Genomic DNA, 13,544 nt, shown 5'->3' with positions numbered 1-13,544 from the left:
AACAGTATGGAGCACACAAAACAACAACTGCAACTCCATTACCAAAAAAAGTAAAGGACATTTCTTCATTCAGGCCCTGAAGTTATAGAGTCTTAAGATAATAACAAAACAAACAACAACAACAAAAAAAAACTGTGACTTTATACTCTCAACAAGATGTTCTCCACATCTCCTCCTGTTTTCCTATGCATTGTATGAACACGTTATATCTGACAATAAGGAAATGTCATTCTTGTGTCTGATTGCACCTTTGATGTTCAACGATTTGAGTTTTTACATCCCTTGGCATTTTCTCCTACATGCTGCAGACCACAGGCATGTATGTGTTAAGAGGTAAATTCCAAGTAGCAAAGTGTTTTATCTTGTACAGGGAAGAGTGACAGTGCTTCTGAATACCTCTGTTTTCTTAGAATTGAGGTGTGCCACACATTGTTGACATGGAAAGAAGCCATTTGGAGTTGAACCTGGGCGATGTCGGCATCTGCACTAATGTGTCTGATATTTCAGGATTTGCAGCAGGAGAAAACTGGGTGTGCAGGTTGTAGCACAAATGATTTTGTGTTTTTTTTTTCCCTACTCTTTTATTTTTCATTAGAGTTTTCCAGTCACACCTTACTTAAAGCACTTTTCAGCTTTATGTTTTTGTATATACTATCTTGGAATTGTTTGCACATGATTCCACTCTCTTCATCAAAATTTGTGTGACTGTCTGGCGCATATCCTTTTAAGTCTGAGAAACCGGGGGTACGGCTAGTATGTAAATCAAATGGTGTGGTATAGACTGTTATAGAGAGTTGGCATGGCTAAATAAAGCCATGGAAAGACTGATTCTGCCTCGTTTTTTTTGTTTTTTTTTCATCCTAAGATGTGTGCGAATTCTCTCCCTTTCCACACTCTATTATATTATAAATTATAGCAATAGCAAGATAGAAAATTAAAAAGTTTGATAAATTCAGTATGAAATCATTAATGCACCCTCCATAAACACTCCATGATTGGTTGTTTTATTATTATAGCAGTATTACAGAAGCACAATGTGTAAGTCCACCAAGTATAGAAGTGTTATAGTAAACAGACTATAGATAAAAATATATCAAGGATGTAAGTCACTCAGAAGTCACTACAGAGTACTACAGACACTCTATGAGACCCTATAGAAATATTACAGAGCTACTATGGTGACATGGTGATTTCATTATATCATTTATAAAAGGGCATGTGATTCTCTGTAAGTGTGAGGAGGCGTGTCTTGGGGGCGTGTCATCCCGGGGAGTGTCTGCCTGCAGCCAATCACATTCCGGCGGTGACACCGGGGGCGTGGCGACTCCGCCCACCCCAATCAGACCCAGCTGCTGCACGCTTTTGTTCAAACTCTACAGTTCAGACAGCCGCTCTGACACAGAGGTGTAAGTTACTTTTGCCCACTTTAACTCACTTTCAAAGAGTGTTGAAGCTGCTGACGGCTCCAGAATCGCTCCTGTCAACCGCTCCTGACTCGGTCTACATGTCAGAGCCCTCAGTGCCATTTCTGGAGACCAAACTGGTGTGTTTTTAGTTGACTTACGGTGCGACAGCAAGGTGTCCTGGGCAGCTGCGGGAGACCTTAAGAGAGCGACGGATTTGCTCCAAGTAAAGGACAGCTCTCTGTTAGTTTCCTTTTGAATTCCTGGAGTATGTCTGTCACCATGGACAGTAATTAGACGTCTTCTTTTCACGATAACTCCGAGAGGGAAAAAAAAAAAAAGAGAGAAAGTGTGTGTGAGAGAGGGAGAGAGAGTGAGAGAGCGAGCTTATGCTACCCTTCACCTTTGGATATCTATGGAGAGGGAGTCCTGCATGCTGTCACGCCGCTCTTGGAGTTACTTGCCGCCGAGACAACACCGTGAATGTTGACTTCAGCGACCTGGATAGCTGAAGACGACACACTTAAGCTCATTTGAATGCCTTTGCAAGGGTTTCGCTGGTTTCTGTGCTGCAGGCAGGGCTTCAGTTTGCTCGGACGGGACTATGGGGAGAAAGAGGAGGAAGAGTCTTTTGAATTGCGCAACAAGGAGGACTTGACTTCCAATGGACGGGTAATACTCTCCACCTGCAGCAGACAGCAATCCCTATGCATGATTACCGAATAAACCTCACCTTAACTGATTCATAACTGAATCTGTGTGTCAGTGTAGGCCTGCGATTGATATTTAACTCCTAAAATAGCTGCAATAAAATGTCTAAATACTAACCTGTGCATCTTGCATGTCATCCTCTTAAGTTTTCACAAAGGGGATCAGATTTAGTCCAAATTGCAGTGCTTGCCTTGCACAGTTTTAATGTGGAACTTGACGACATGATGACAAGTAATAAGTGTAGCCTGTGTTCATCAGGTTGCCCATATTTTGAAGAGGCAGGCTGCAATGTTGCTGAGTTAAGGGCTTCATTTTGTTGTGTTTAGGGAATGCGTGGGAATCATCCAGGCTTACATGAGCTGCCCTTTTGCCTTAATATACAAGCCTCTACCATTGACACAGATTGTGCTGCCGCTTCCCAGTTTGATGTTTAAATTTGCACGGCCCTGCTCTTTGAGGCTTAGGCAACATTGAGCAATCCCACACACTCTGATGCAAGCTATAAAACTCAGTGTTGAATTGAACTGATCCTGTGTGTTTGGCCCCTGTCCACTCAATTGCAAACAAGACTGTGGCCTTGTCTTCTCAGTAATGTTAGTCATCTGATCAGGCACAGAGAGTTCAGCATTGTCCACCCACTTGTGAGGGGGCATTGTTGCCTTGAATTGCGGTAGGCTCTTTCTGTAGGACCCAACGTACAGCACTCCATGTATAGTCTCTGAGAATTACCCTTCGTGAATCTGCCTTCAAATAATCATCAGGTTTGCGTGCCTGCTTGTAATTCTCGCTTTGTGTGTGGTTTCCTTCAAATGAGATCCTCTTTAAAGGAAGTTTCTCTTCACCATGGTTTCTCATATATTGGCAATCTTGCACTCCAGTGTACACACTCTGCCTAATCTGTATGTTATTTGGTTATAAGAGGCCTAGTTGTTCTGTGCTGTTGAGACAAGGCTAACACTCAACCTCACCTGATGAAAACGATACCACCTGGAGCAACTACATGCACATAGGCTGCTTATCTATTTGTCAGCCCTATTGTCTGCTTGCCGCCAACTGGTGGAACACGGAAGAGATTTGCATGAAAACGTTGGGAACAGATAAGTGTTTTCACAGTTATTGTCTCAACAGAAGTCTAACAGCACCAGACCCCAACAGATAAGAGCAACATCTGTTGCCTAAGGACACCCTCAGAGGTGTCGGTGTGTAGCACTGGTCGTCTTGGCAAACATTCCTGCCTTGATCATTGTGCACCATCTGTCTAGCAATGATGGCCAGTGAAACCCAATCGTTCTCCATATCTGCAATCAATACAAGATCATAGTAACATGTCCCAATGGAGATGCCTGATGGCCTTTTAAAGTAGCGCTCCTCTTTTCCTGTAACTTCCCCGGCTCCCTCATTAAGATGCAACCTGGCCCCTTGATCATAACCAGAGTTTGCCCTCTGTTGTCATCTGATGCTGCAGCTTCACATCCATGTTTCTCCGTGTGGTTGGGGCTCAGCAGTGGGTTACTGTTTCGTAGGCCTGTGGTTTTGAGAGCAGAACTTAACTTTCTAAAGTGAAATTGGATTGATGGACAGCTGTACACCTAGTGTTTTTCAAAGATGATGATGCATCTAAAGGGAATAATAAGACACCACAGTGGTGGTCCGTGCGTCTTAATTGGGAATGTCAAACTGATGTAGAATTCCCAAGAGAACAATTTGGAAAAGGTGACAGTGAAGCTGCATATAGAAAATCACATATTATAGTTCAAAATTGAGTCTCAAGCTCCCTTGGCTTCTTTTTCTTTGCAGTCTGCTCTGAATTTGTATCACACCACTGATGTGCATCTTGATTGTCTTGATTTCTAGCTTGTAAATATTCAAAATTAGTTATGGGCACCATGGAAATGGTAAATCTTTTAAAGTTAGTGATATCTCTCCCTTTTGTCATCATGCACTGTTGGCGGCTGTTCAGCTAATCAGATTGGTTCTCAAGCAGAAGGAACCATTTAGTGATTGACATGACAAATGTTTATCACAATAACAGAAGGCAGCGATATGCCCTTTTGAGCTAGGCAAGCCTTTTTAGCTCCAAAATCTACTCAGCTGTTTCGGAGGTTATTGACCATTGATTACCTGCCCATTGCACATCCTGTTTCCTCTTGACTTGTATCACTGCTGTGTGCTGGCTCTGTCAATACTTCATGCTGAGTCAATAATTAAGATCTCAGCTGACCCACTCTTAGCCAACACCATTCGTTATGCTTCCCAAAGGCCACCCTGGGAACACACAGATCAAGTCGATATTGTTTAGCTTTCCATGGTGTCAGTGGTGGTTTGAAGAGGGGGCAGGGCGGAGGGGCAGTGATGGGTTAGCGGGTGGGGGTGTAGGATGAGACCCAGGGAAAGCCCTTCAGGGCTGTGTTCCATCGTTTACCCAGAGACCTCCATTATGTCCAGTGCTTGACAGGCCACATTTTCAGACAGCAGGCCAGACCTCCCTGGGTGTGTGAGTGTGTGTGTCTTTTGGGCTGCCTAACTCTGAAATATCCCATTTAATAGGCCTCTGCCCAGCTCATGCCAGGGGTGACCACAGTTACCCACAAGTCTGGTGGAGTCTCCCTTGCTTTTGCCATCCAAAACCCTCACCACGATCTCCAGCGTCGTTTTCCAACATGCTGCCATGTGTGTAGCATCCACAGTACCAAAGCCATAGGCGACACGCTGTTCATTGCCAGGGCTCTTCTCACTGAGGTTGGAATCATGAGTCAGTGCTGACGCTTGTGTAGGCTTGGCCCTTAGAGCACAGGGCCATGGCAGAAACCTTCCCTGCATGTTTACAGTCCTCATTCAAAGAAATTGCTCCCCAACAGCTGCCCAAACAGTCACACAGAACTGAATGCCTCCAGTGTTGGGACAGCAGGGCACTAATTTTAGGACAGGACATCCGTCATTCTCTCTCCTTTCCATGTTTCCACTGAATCTTTATTCAGCTTTTATGCAATGTGAAGTCACGCTTACCACCAAGCTACCACCACCAAGTGCCTATGCCTGGGCAGTTGTAAGTGTGGAGTGGAGCACCGCAGTGCATCCTGTTACTGGGAACAAACGGGCACAGTCCTGCTATGCTCAGAGCGGGTCCCATTAACCGGCTCTGCTGCCCTCCGTTTTCAGAGGTGTCACGGTACGCTGGTTTATATTTGGTTTCCGTTGCGTCCCTGCCTCACCACCTCCAGGCCACACATCTGGTCTTCAGGCCGACACTGGCAGAGCCCAAGCATTTCCTCCTGGTTATTACTCAGCCTCCCAGGAGAGCTGCAAGGGGAGAGAGAGACAGAGAGAAAGAGGGAGAGAGAGGGAGGGGGCGGGGGGGGGGGCGGAAGTCAGCCACGGAACGAACACATCACGGCATCGCTCTCTTTCCCTCCATGCTCCGTTCTTGTCTGGAGTGATTCATCCCCTGCCCGTCCAAGGGGAGACCATTGCCAGGATAGCATTGCACGCTATCCTTGTTCCTGATCCCGCAGCCCATTAACTCCATTGGAAAGCTGTTTTTATTTTAAATGTCACTTTCTTTGGAGAATTACTCAAAACATGCCAATTCGCGCTACCTGATCCATTAGACTATTGATCCACTGATTAATTTGTGTCATGGAATTACATTTTTTCAGTCAGTGATGTGATTGGAATTGATTTTTCGTTTTCAGGCAAGGCTATCTGTCTGAATTTTCTTGTCTGGGGCTGTTGGCTTGGCTAAATTATTTATGGATGACAGAGACAGGGGGTAGGGAGCTGTCTTCCACAGAGGCCTCCATTCATAAATCGCTTTATGACGCCCTCAGTTATTCTTGTCAGTCTGGTTTGACATTTACAGTACTTCTCCCTGTGTTAAACATTAACTAAATCTCATTATCTGCACCTTCTTCATCTTTTCCTCATTTGCCTCAGAGCCCATCTGCCCCATAACCGTCACACAGATTCCATACTAGCCTATAAATTTGCAGTTCATGTTTTCTTTGTTATTTTTGAGCTATCCAAAAAGAGGCAGCAGACTGTTTTTGCAGGGCAGGTCCTATACTTAGGCTAGTTTGCCCAGTAGTAAAGTGTGGTGTGTGAACTGTGAGGGGCCCAGAGCTGACCTGGATAGAGTTTCAGGTAGGCCAACACCCCAAGCTGGGCAGGGGCAGCCACAGGACCTGGCTCAAGGATGTGGCTCACAGAGACAACAAGTCAAGCCAAGGGGACGCACAAGCGCTGCCCTGCACACCAGGGAATCTGTCCAACTTGCACACAGGCAAGCTCTGATGTCCGGTGGGGTTTTCCGAGGTCAGGTTGGGAATCTAGGGGTCTGTACGCTGTAAAAGGAAACCTCCTCTCCCATCTTCTGCTTCATAGGGGCGTCCTGGAATGAAAAGTTCAGTGTTCCACCCATGAAATTTGATTTAGCTTGTCTACCAGCGGGGGCCCCATGTGTAATCGGTTGACGTGCTCACCCCAATTTCCATAAGAAGCCGATGCCTGACAGAGAAAGAGAGAGGGAGTCATATGATTTGGCACAACGACATGGTTTGTAGAAATTAGGAATATTCCTAGACATAAAGATTCATGGTTGTTTTAAGCAGATAATTCGCATATGATCACCACTACATCCTGCAATCCTCCCATTGCTCTCTTTCCCTCTCTGGCTTGGTTTATCTGCTTACGCCTCAACATTTGTACTGTGCTGCAGCAATGAGTATAGAGTGGCCGAGTTGTAACCATGATATGAGTCTTAAATGTAGATGCAGAGTTAATCAAGGCCACTGGAGAAGTCTCTGATAATGTAAATAATAAGCCTTTTGTCATCAGATTATCTAAAATGAAGTGACTGTGTCCATTATGAAAACTGTTTTAATCTTAATGACAACTGCATTAATTTTGACCTCATGGTTTAACCCTCAAGTGACCAACTGGGATCTTATCTGACCCTAGACATATATTTTGATTAATATGTAATGATCATTTTTAGATAGATTGATTGACCTTTATTGATCCCCCAAGGAAATTTAAAGTGACACAGCAGCAGCAGAATAGTTAACAAGTAACAATATCAAATAAACAGCAAGGCAAAGATAAATATACAATAAAATAAGATAAAATGTCCAACAAAAGTGAAGGTAAACAGAATAAAAAGAGAATTTTTTTTTTATTTTGGCCGCTTGCTTGCACTTTCATTGTAACCTTTAAACACCAGGCACTATTTTTAAGTGAGCAACTTTTTGAGAGAAATGGCTCTATCTGAATAAAAGCGTTTTGGGGGTAAGCTGGTCACGGTGCGTACAGCTAAAGCACAAAAGATTCCTCTGTTCCCCACTCCTATATTAAATGAGCCTGTTTTGCATGCCATATTTCTCCCCACCAGCTCACCCCTTGCAAGTGAAAGCCAAGCATTACAGGAACAGAGCAGCTATGTGCAGAGGCTGCCAGGAATGGCTGCATGCTGTACCGTAACACGGCCACTGAAGGCAGACCTGCCTTTGAGGGAGCGCTCCAACATGGGGACCAGGTCTGGGACGGACCACTGTTTGTGTTGCATTATCATCTATTTACCCTACTCTCTCTCTCTCTCTCTCTCTCTCTCTCTCACTCTTTGTTGACAGAGCCCAGCTGAGGTGACTGTTTCTCAACCAACTCGAACAGCCAATGGAACAAACGGGTAAGGAGAAGAGAATTTTTTTTTTTTCAACTTTTAGGAAGTATTAGTTCCCTCTTTCACACACACAGTTCCTCTGAATATGGTGATTTAAAAAAAAAAAAATCAATCTAACCTTCCTGAGTGAGGCACATGTATCACAACAGGCCAATCACTTTATCTTTCACTTCCCTTTACAATGCATGTTAGCATAAATCATGAGATTTTAACCTTGTGTCTATCACAACACACGGACCTAACCCCACATACACTCGCACACACTCACATGTTCATGGACAAGTCAAAAGGCTTTCCATAGCTACAGTGATGCTTCAGCTGGTTATAGATAATGTTTGATAAAATGCCGTGATAATAATTGAGTGGCGTAGATCCAATGATTTGCTCGTTTTTAGTTTCACTTGTATTCACAAGTTGACCTCATGGCCACTGACTTTTGACATTAATGGGCTTCCCTCTTCAGTAATTTCAGTCTTCACTGGAGGCTGGGTGATATATCGGTATTTTATTGATATCGGGTGATAAGACTAGATATCATCTGGAGTTCTGGAAGTCGTAATGTCATGATATGGCATATGTGTTGTCTTTTCCTGTGTTTTAAATGCTGTATTATAGTAACGAGATACAATTTCCAGAACTTACTGGACTATTTAAGCTGTTCTATTTTTTACATCTACCTGCATAGTCATCATATCCACATTACCACTGACTGTTTATCAAAAATATCGTATGAAATCAGAAATAGCATCCCTACAATATCGTCACTGTATTGATATTGAGGAAGGACGTCCAGGAAATCATGATATTTGAGCCGATATTTGATTTTGTATCGCCCAGCCCTAGTCGTCACTCTTCACCCTAAATTATTGAGTCCAACCACGGTGAGTAAGGCCTTATTTATACTCACATGTATCAACAGGCTTCTGTAATTTAGCTGCCGGAATGACAAATACAATCACAAAGCTTCATGTCTGTACCCATCGCTACTGACCCGCGAATCATGAAATTCAAATGGTCATTCGACTGACAAGTGAATACCACAGACAATGAAAAGGAGTGATTCATGGATGGCTTGATGCAGCCCGTAAGTGGAGGGCTGTGATCTCAGACAGTGATGTTGCCAGGCTCTGCACCACACTATCTCTGGCATCATGCCCGTATCACCCCCCCCCCACCCCCACCCACCCACAGTCTCTACTGTATATCTGCCCACTCACAGCACAGGCACGCTGTGAGTCACAAAGCTAGACATGTAGGGCTGCGGCAACTCTCAGCAAGAAGAAAGCTCCAGCAGCCAAAGGTGAATGGAGGTGGAGTTTGTGTGTGTGTGTGTGTGTGTGTGCATGCTTGTGTGTGTGTGTGTGTGTGTGTGTGTGTGTGTGTGTGTGTGTGTGTGTGTGTGGCTGGTGGGTTGGGGATGGGGGGTGGGGGGTAGCTGCTGCTGCCGAGACATTGTTATACAATTAAATGGGACGTGCTGTCTCTTGAGGCTTGAGGGAGAGGAAGGAGTGACAAGGGCACACTGACTGGACTGAGTGACTCAGTCCCACCTCAGCAACACTCCCAGAAGAGGTGTGTCCTGAAAGTGCTAATGTGTGCGTGCGTGTGTATGTGTGTGTCACTTCCACAGAGCAGCTTAGGAGGCCTTCAGGCTACCACATGGCATGATTTACTACTGGTTTTGTAGAGAGTGTGCTAAAAGCCTGACTGCAATCATCACGTTGAGCAGGGAGGTTAGCGAGTGCGGTGCTCGGTCATTACCTGGCCAATGACTAGACACACCCAGAGGTTCAGTTTTAAAGAGGGAAATCTGGGCGTCGTGTGACGTAGCCAGTGGTGCCACATTCATTCATTCCATTCATCTCCGGTCTCACGTAACAGGCAGGACAGCTTTATTTGCTTTGTACATTTATTTGGCCGTTGAGTTGAATTGGCCAAGAGTCGTTAATCTCAATTATTGGTTGGAATAATGACCTAGACGTGATGATGGTGATGAATTTGGAGGGGAGAATTCATGTTTGTCATACTAGTCGGAGGTTAATATGATAATGTGCGGGTAATTTGTCATGCTGCAAGTCTCATGTGAATTGGGAGGGAGATAGAGTGATGGGTGGAGCCAAGTGTTCATTGGCTCTGGAGTGTGTGTGTGTGTGTGTAGGGTGATGGAGGCCTGACATGGTTAGTCACATTTTAAAGCTATTTGTAGACTTATAACTTGTTTGATGATAATGACTTGTTAGTAGAAAATCAGTCGTGTTGGAACAGTGGTAACGCGGCTGCACAGTCAAATTTCAAGCGTCAGTTTTGTACGTGAAGATAAATACACAGATTTAATGTGATCAAAATATCTCGGTGTTTCTCCAGGAATGTGACACAGAACCAGGTAGTTTATTTTGTCACGTTTGTGTATCACATGCATCAGGCTCACAGTTTCACAACTCGCAACATTCGTCATCAATTAACATTTTCTAGGATAGTGATAATTTCATGAAACTATGGATATTCATGCTGCATTGTTGTTTTGACATGTGGGCTGCCTCTATCATATGATTATATACATGCTATACATGCATCTTAATATTTGTGAGTTCAGTCACTGACATCTCAGTTGTGATTTCTTTTTTTTTTTTTTTATCTTACACTACAGTGAATTTCCTCTGATGTTGGCTTTGTTTGTTGGCTATAATTAATAACAGTAGCTTGATTAGGATTCCTGTACCAGTTTGTCTGTGTGTGTAGTTTTCACAGACTCTGGACAGTAGCAGACAGCTTACCCATAGCGTGTGTTACGGTCAATATCTGTGCAGTCAGACAGGGCCAGGTCTCCTCAGTCTGTCCTCCTGGCAGCACCAAGTGCCAAGCAGCCCGCTCCCTCCCACTGCGCTTACACTCATATCTGTCTTACATCATCGCTATTTTTTTTGCATCCCTACTTTTCTTTCTTGCCCGCGCTCTCTTAAGTTGTTTTTGGTAACGGGGGCACGCCAGGGTACAAACTGTGCAATAAGGACAGCAGACACTTTGAGGATTTCTCCATCTCTCTCTCACACCACTTGTTCTCTCTGTCTTCCTATTAGCTCCCCTTTTTTTCTGATGACTTTTGACTGTCTTTGTCTGTCAAAAAGTTGTCATTTTTTGGTACGGGATGCCAGACACTAATGACTGACAGAGACCAGGGTCAGAATATATTTTCATGTGTGTTGTGTGTGTGTGTGTGTGTGTGAGAGAGAGAGAGAGCGAGACAGAGAATGAGCATGCATGAAACGTGGGTGTTTGCGTGAAAGACTCAGAAGTGGGCCCCTGGTAATTGCCTGTCTGAGTGTCAGTCAGCCTGTCTGTCAACCATCCAACCATCACAAACGGGCGCTATTTACAACGTCAGCAAAGATAGAAAGTTTCAGTCACATGAACGAGCTTCATCATTAAAGCCACTTTGTTCAAACTTTTGAAACTCCACTGAGTTATTCTCTCCGTGAAAACTTCTCGCTGATCACACACTCTCTCCTCCAGAGTCACAAACCCAGACTTCCTGTCAACCCCCCTCCCTCCTTCCCCTCCCTCTCTCTCAAAACACGATTTTTTTTCTCTCCCCTCTGCTTAGTCCAGAATTCCTTGGCAGTGGTCTTGAGTAAACAGCGTATTTTTAGCTGGGAGGTCATATAGGCCCACTCTTAATCACCACATTCCCATTTTCCCACCAGCCCAGCTTCAGCCGGAGGCTCATGCAGCCGTCCCGTTGTGGGGGAGGGGAAAGGAACTGAGGAGAGAGAGAGAGATGGATTCGTACAGAGAGAAACTGTGATTACTTAGTGCCCTGACCCGCTGTATGTCTTAAAACGAAGCTTTCCTCAAAGGTCAATGTTTATCCTAGGGGCTGTACAGTTTTAGTGGATCATGTGTTTGTTCAGGTCTCTAATAAACTCTGGGTAACTTTATGGCTGCCATTTGTGTATATCAGCCATCATGAAGCTTGACACTGACAAAAAAGCATCCGGTTGAGTGCATTCCTTCAGTCATTTTGCTTACCAGTCTGTCACATCTGGGCTTTCTTTTAATCCTTCAGAATACAAACTCTAGTTTTTTTTCTTCTATGATGATAAATCCATGCTTTTGCAAGGGTCATTTTTGCAACCTTGTTCTTGTGGTCATGAGGACCTGCTTTGTATGCTGGAACATGTCTGCTCTCAGGGTTTCCACTGCGGTCATCCAAGCCCACGAGCAAGGACACTGCTTTTCTAACTTTAATTAGCGTCTCAGCGTTTTGATTAGACCCTGGACTGAAATCAATTACTCATCGCTCCAGCAGCTACCACCAGACAGACAGCCGCAGCCCAATCAACACATCGTGCTGCTCATAGTTGGTGCATGTTACTGTGTCACTGTAAATGTCACCATGATGGGACTGTAGACATCACGCTGTCTAGTCACGATGACCTTATTTCAAAATTTAGAAATGGCACATGTGCCATTGCTCTGGGTGGATCTGTAGCATTATTTGCGTTGTAGTGGGAAAGGCAGTTAAAGAGGTGTGTACCTCTGATTGTGAAAGTAGGGCAAATGCAAGCTAGTAGTGGAGACAGTTAGCGATAGATTAATGAGTATTGAGTGGTCCAACTCTTTTATTTGTTCTCTCATTCCCATTCAGCCACTTGAACGCCTTATCGAGACTGAGCCTTGTTAGCTTTACCGGAATAACACTATGTAAACAGACTTTCTCACTCCTACGCAGAGGCTACAAGATGTGTGCACTAACACAACCGAACAGGAGATAAATATATGCTTTTATTTCAGTAATAATTCAGATTTGTGAGTCTGTATAGGCCTCGGTATTTTAAATTTTCCCACAAATTCTTTCACCCTTTCCACTCAAACCTGATTTATTCATTTTTGGCATTTCTCTCTGTGCTGCTTTGTTAGCTTCCCATTTATGTGGAGCAAATAGCAGGGTTTTTTATTTGATAGCCCGGGCTGACTAATGCAATCTGGGCTGCAGACGTTTTCCATGTGTACCCTAAGCAAAGAAATGCAAGGATGTTTTGCCTTTCTTCCGCGTTTTTCTTTTGAACCTCAGGTACAAAATCGACCAGAGCGCAGAGCAAAAGAAATACCTTGGTTTTCAACATATGATTTTAAACTTTGAAACATGAGCACTGTGACAGCAAAGTGACATTCCTCCCCCATTCCTCCCTCAGCAGTAGGTAACGTGGAGTCTGGGGAGGGGAAGGGAGAATGAGGGAAGGTGTTATCTGTAGATGTGCTCTCGCTCCATTCTCCATGCTGTCTAATCCCCGTGTCAAATTGTTTCCTGCGCTCCACAGGAAGTTGCCCGCTAAAGGCCCCGCCGTCATGGCCTCTGCTGGGGCTTCTGGGAATGTGGGGGCGATAGTAAGGCGGGGGTGGGGTTTGGGGTGGAGGGCAGCAGGGCTGCTGGACAGCTGTGGAGATCCCAGAGCCCCCGCATCTATCAGTGCTCAAACTTTTGCCCCAAGTTGTAGCACACAAAACCCACATTCTCTAAGTGTTTCAGTCATTTTTTTTTTTTTTTTTTTTTTTGACAGCATGGTAGAGAGTAAATGGAAAGAAAAGAGGGGCAGCATATGTCATGCTTATTTATGCAAGTTAGCCCACTAATGCACTTGGACGCCCTGTGAGGCTCACTTTAACCCTTCTCCCTCCATGGCATACTCTCTCTTTCATTAAAGGGGCCAGCCTCTGACTCCCTGACCCCTGCGCCTTTAAGACCCCGCCAGCCTGGG

At 44.6% G+C, this 13,544-nt stretch overlaps 1 protein-coding gene across 2 annotated transcripts in view; it reads left to right on the top strand.

Moving 5' to 3' along the window:
- The first annotated feature begins 1,389 nt into the window (after positions 1–1,389).
- Positions 1,390–13,544, top strand: part of plekhh3 (pleckstrin homology, MyTH4 and FERM domain containing H3) — a 33,071-nt gene continuing 20,916 nt past the window's right edge. For both annotated transcript variants that reach the window (XM_030058668.1, XM_030058667.1), the window contains exons 1-2: positions 1,390–2,075; positions 7,739–7,794. In XM_030058668.1, the coding sequence (XP_029914528.1) occupies positions 1,941–2,075; positions 7,739–7,794 (191 nt within the window). In that variant the 5' untranslated portion in view covers positions 1,390–1,940. The remainder of the gene's footprint in view (positions 2,076–7,738; positions 7,795–13,544) is intronic.

This window comes from Myripristis murdjan, chromosome 8 (genome assembly GCF_902150065.1).
Source record: "Myripristis murdjan chromosome 8, fMyrMur1.1, whole genome shotgun sequence".
Taxonomy (NCBI): Eukaryota; Metazoa; Chordata; class Actinopteri; order Holocentriformes; family Holocentridae; genus Myripristis; species Myripristis murdjan.
This window is presented reverse-complemented; position numbering and strand designations above follow the sequence as displayed.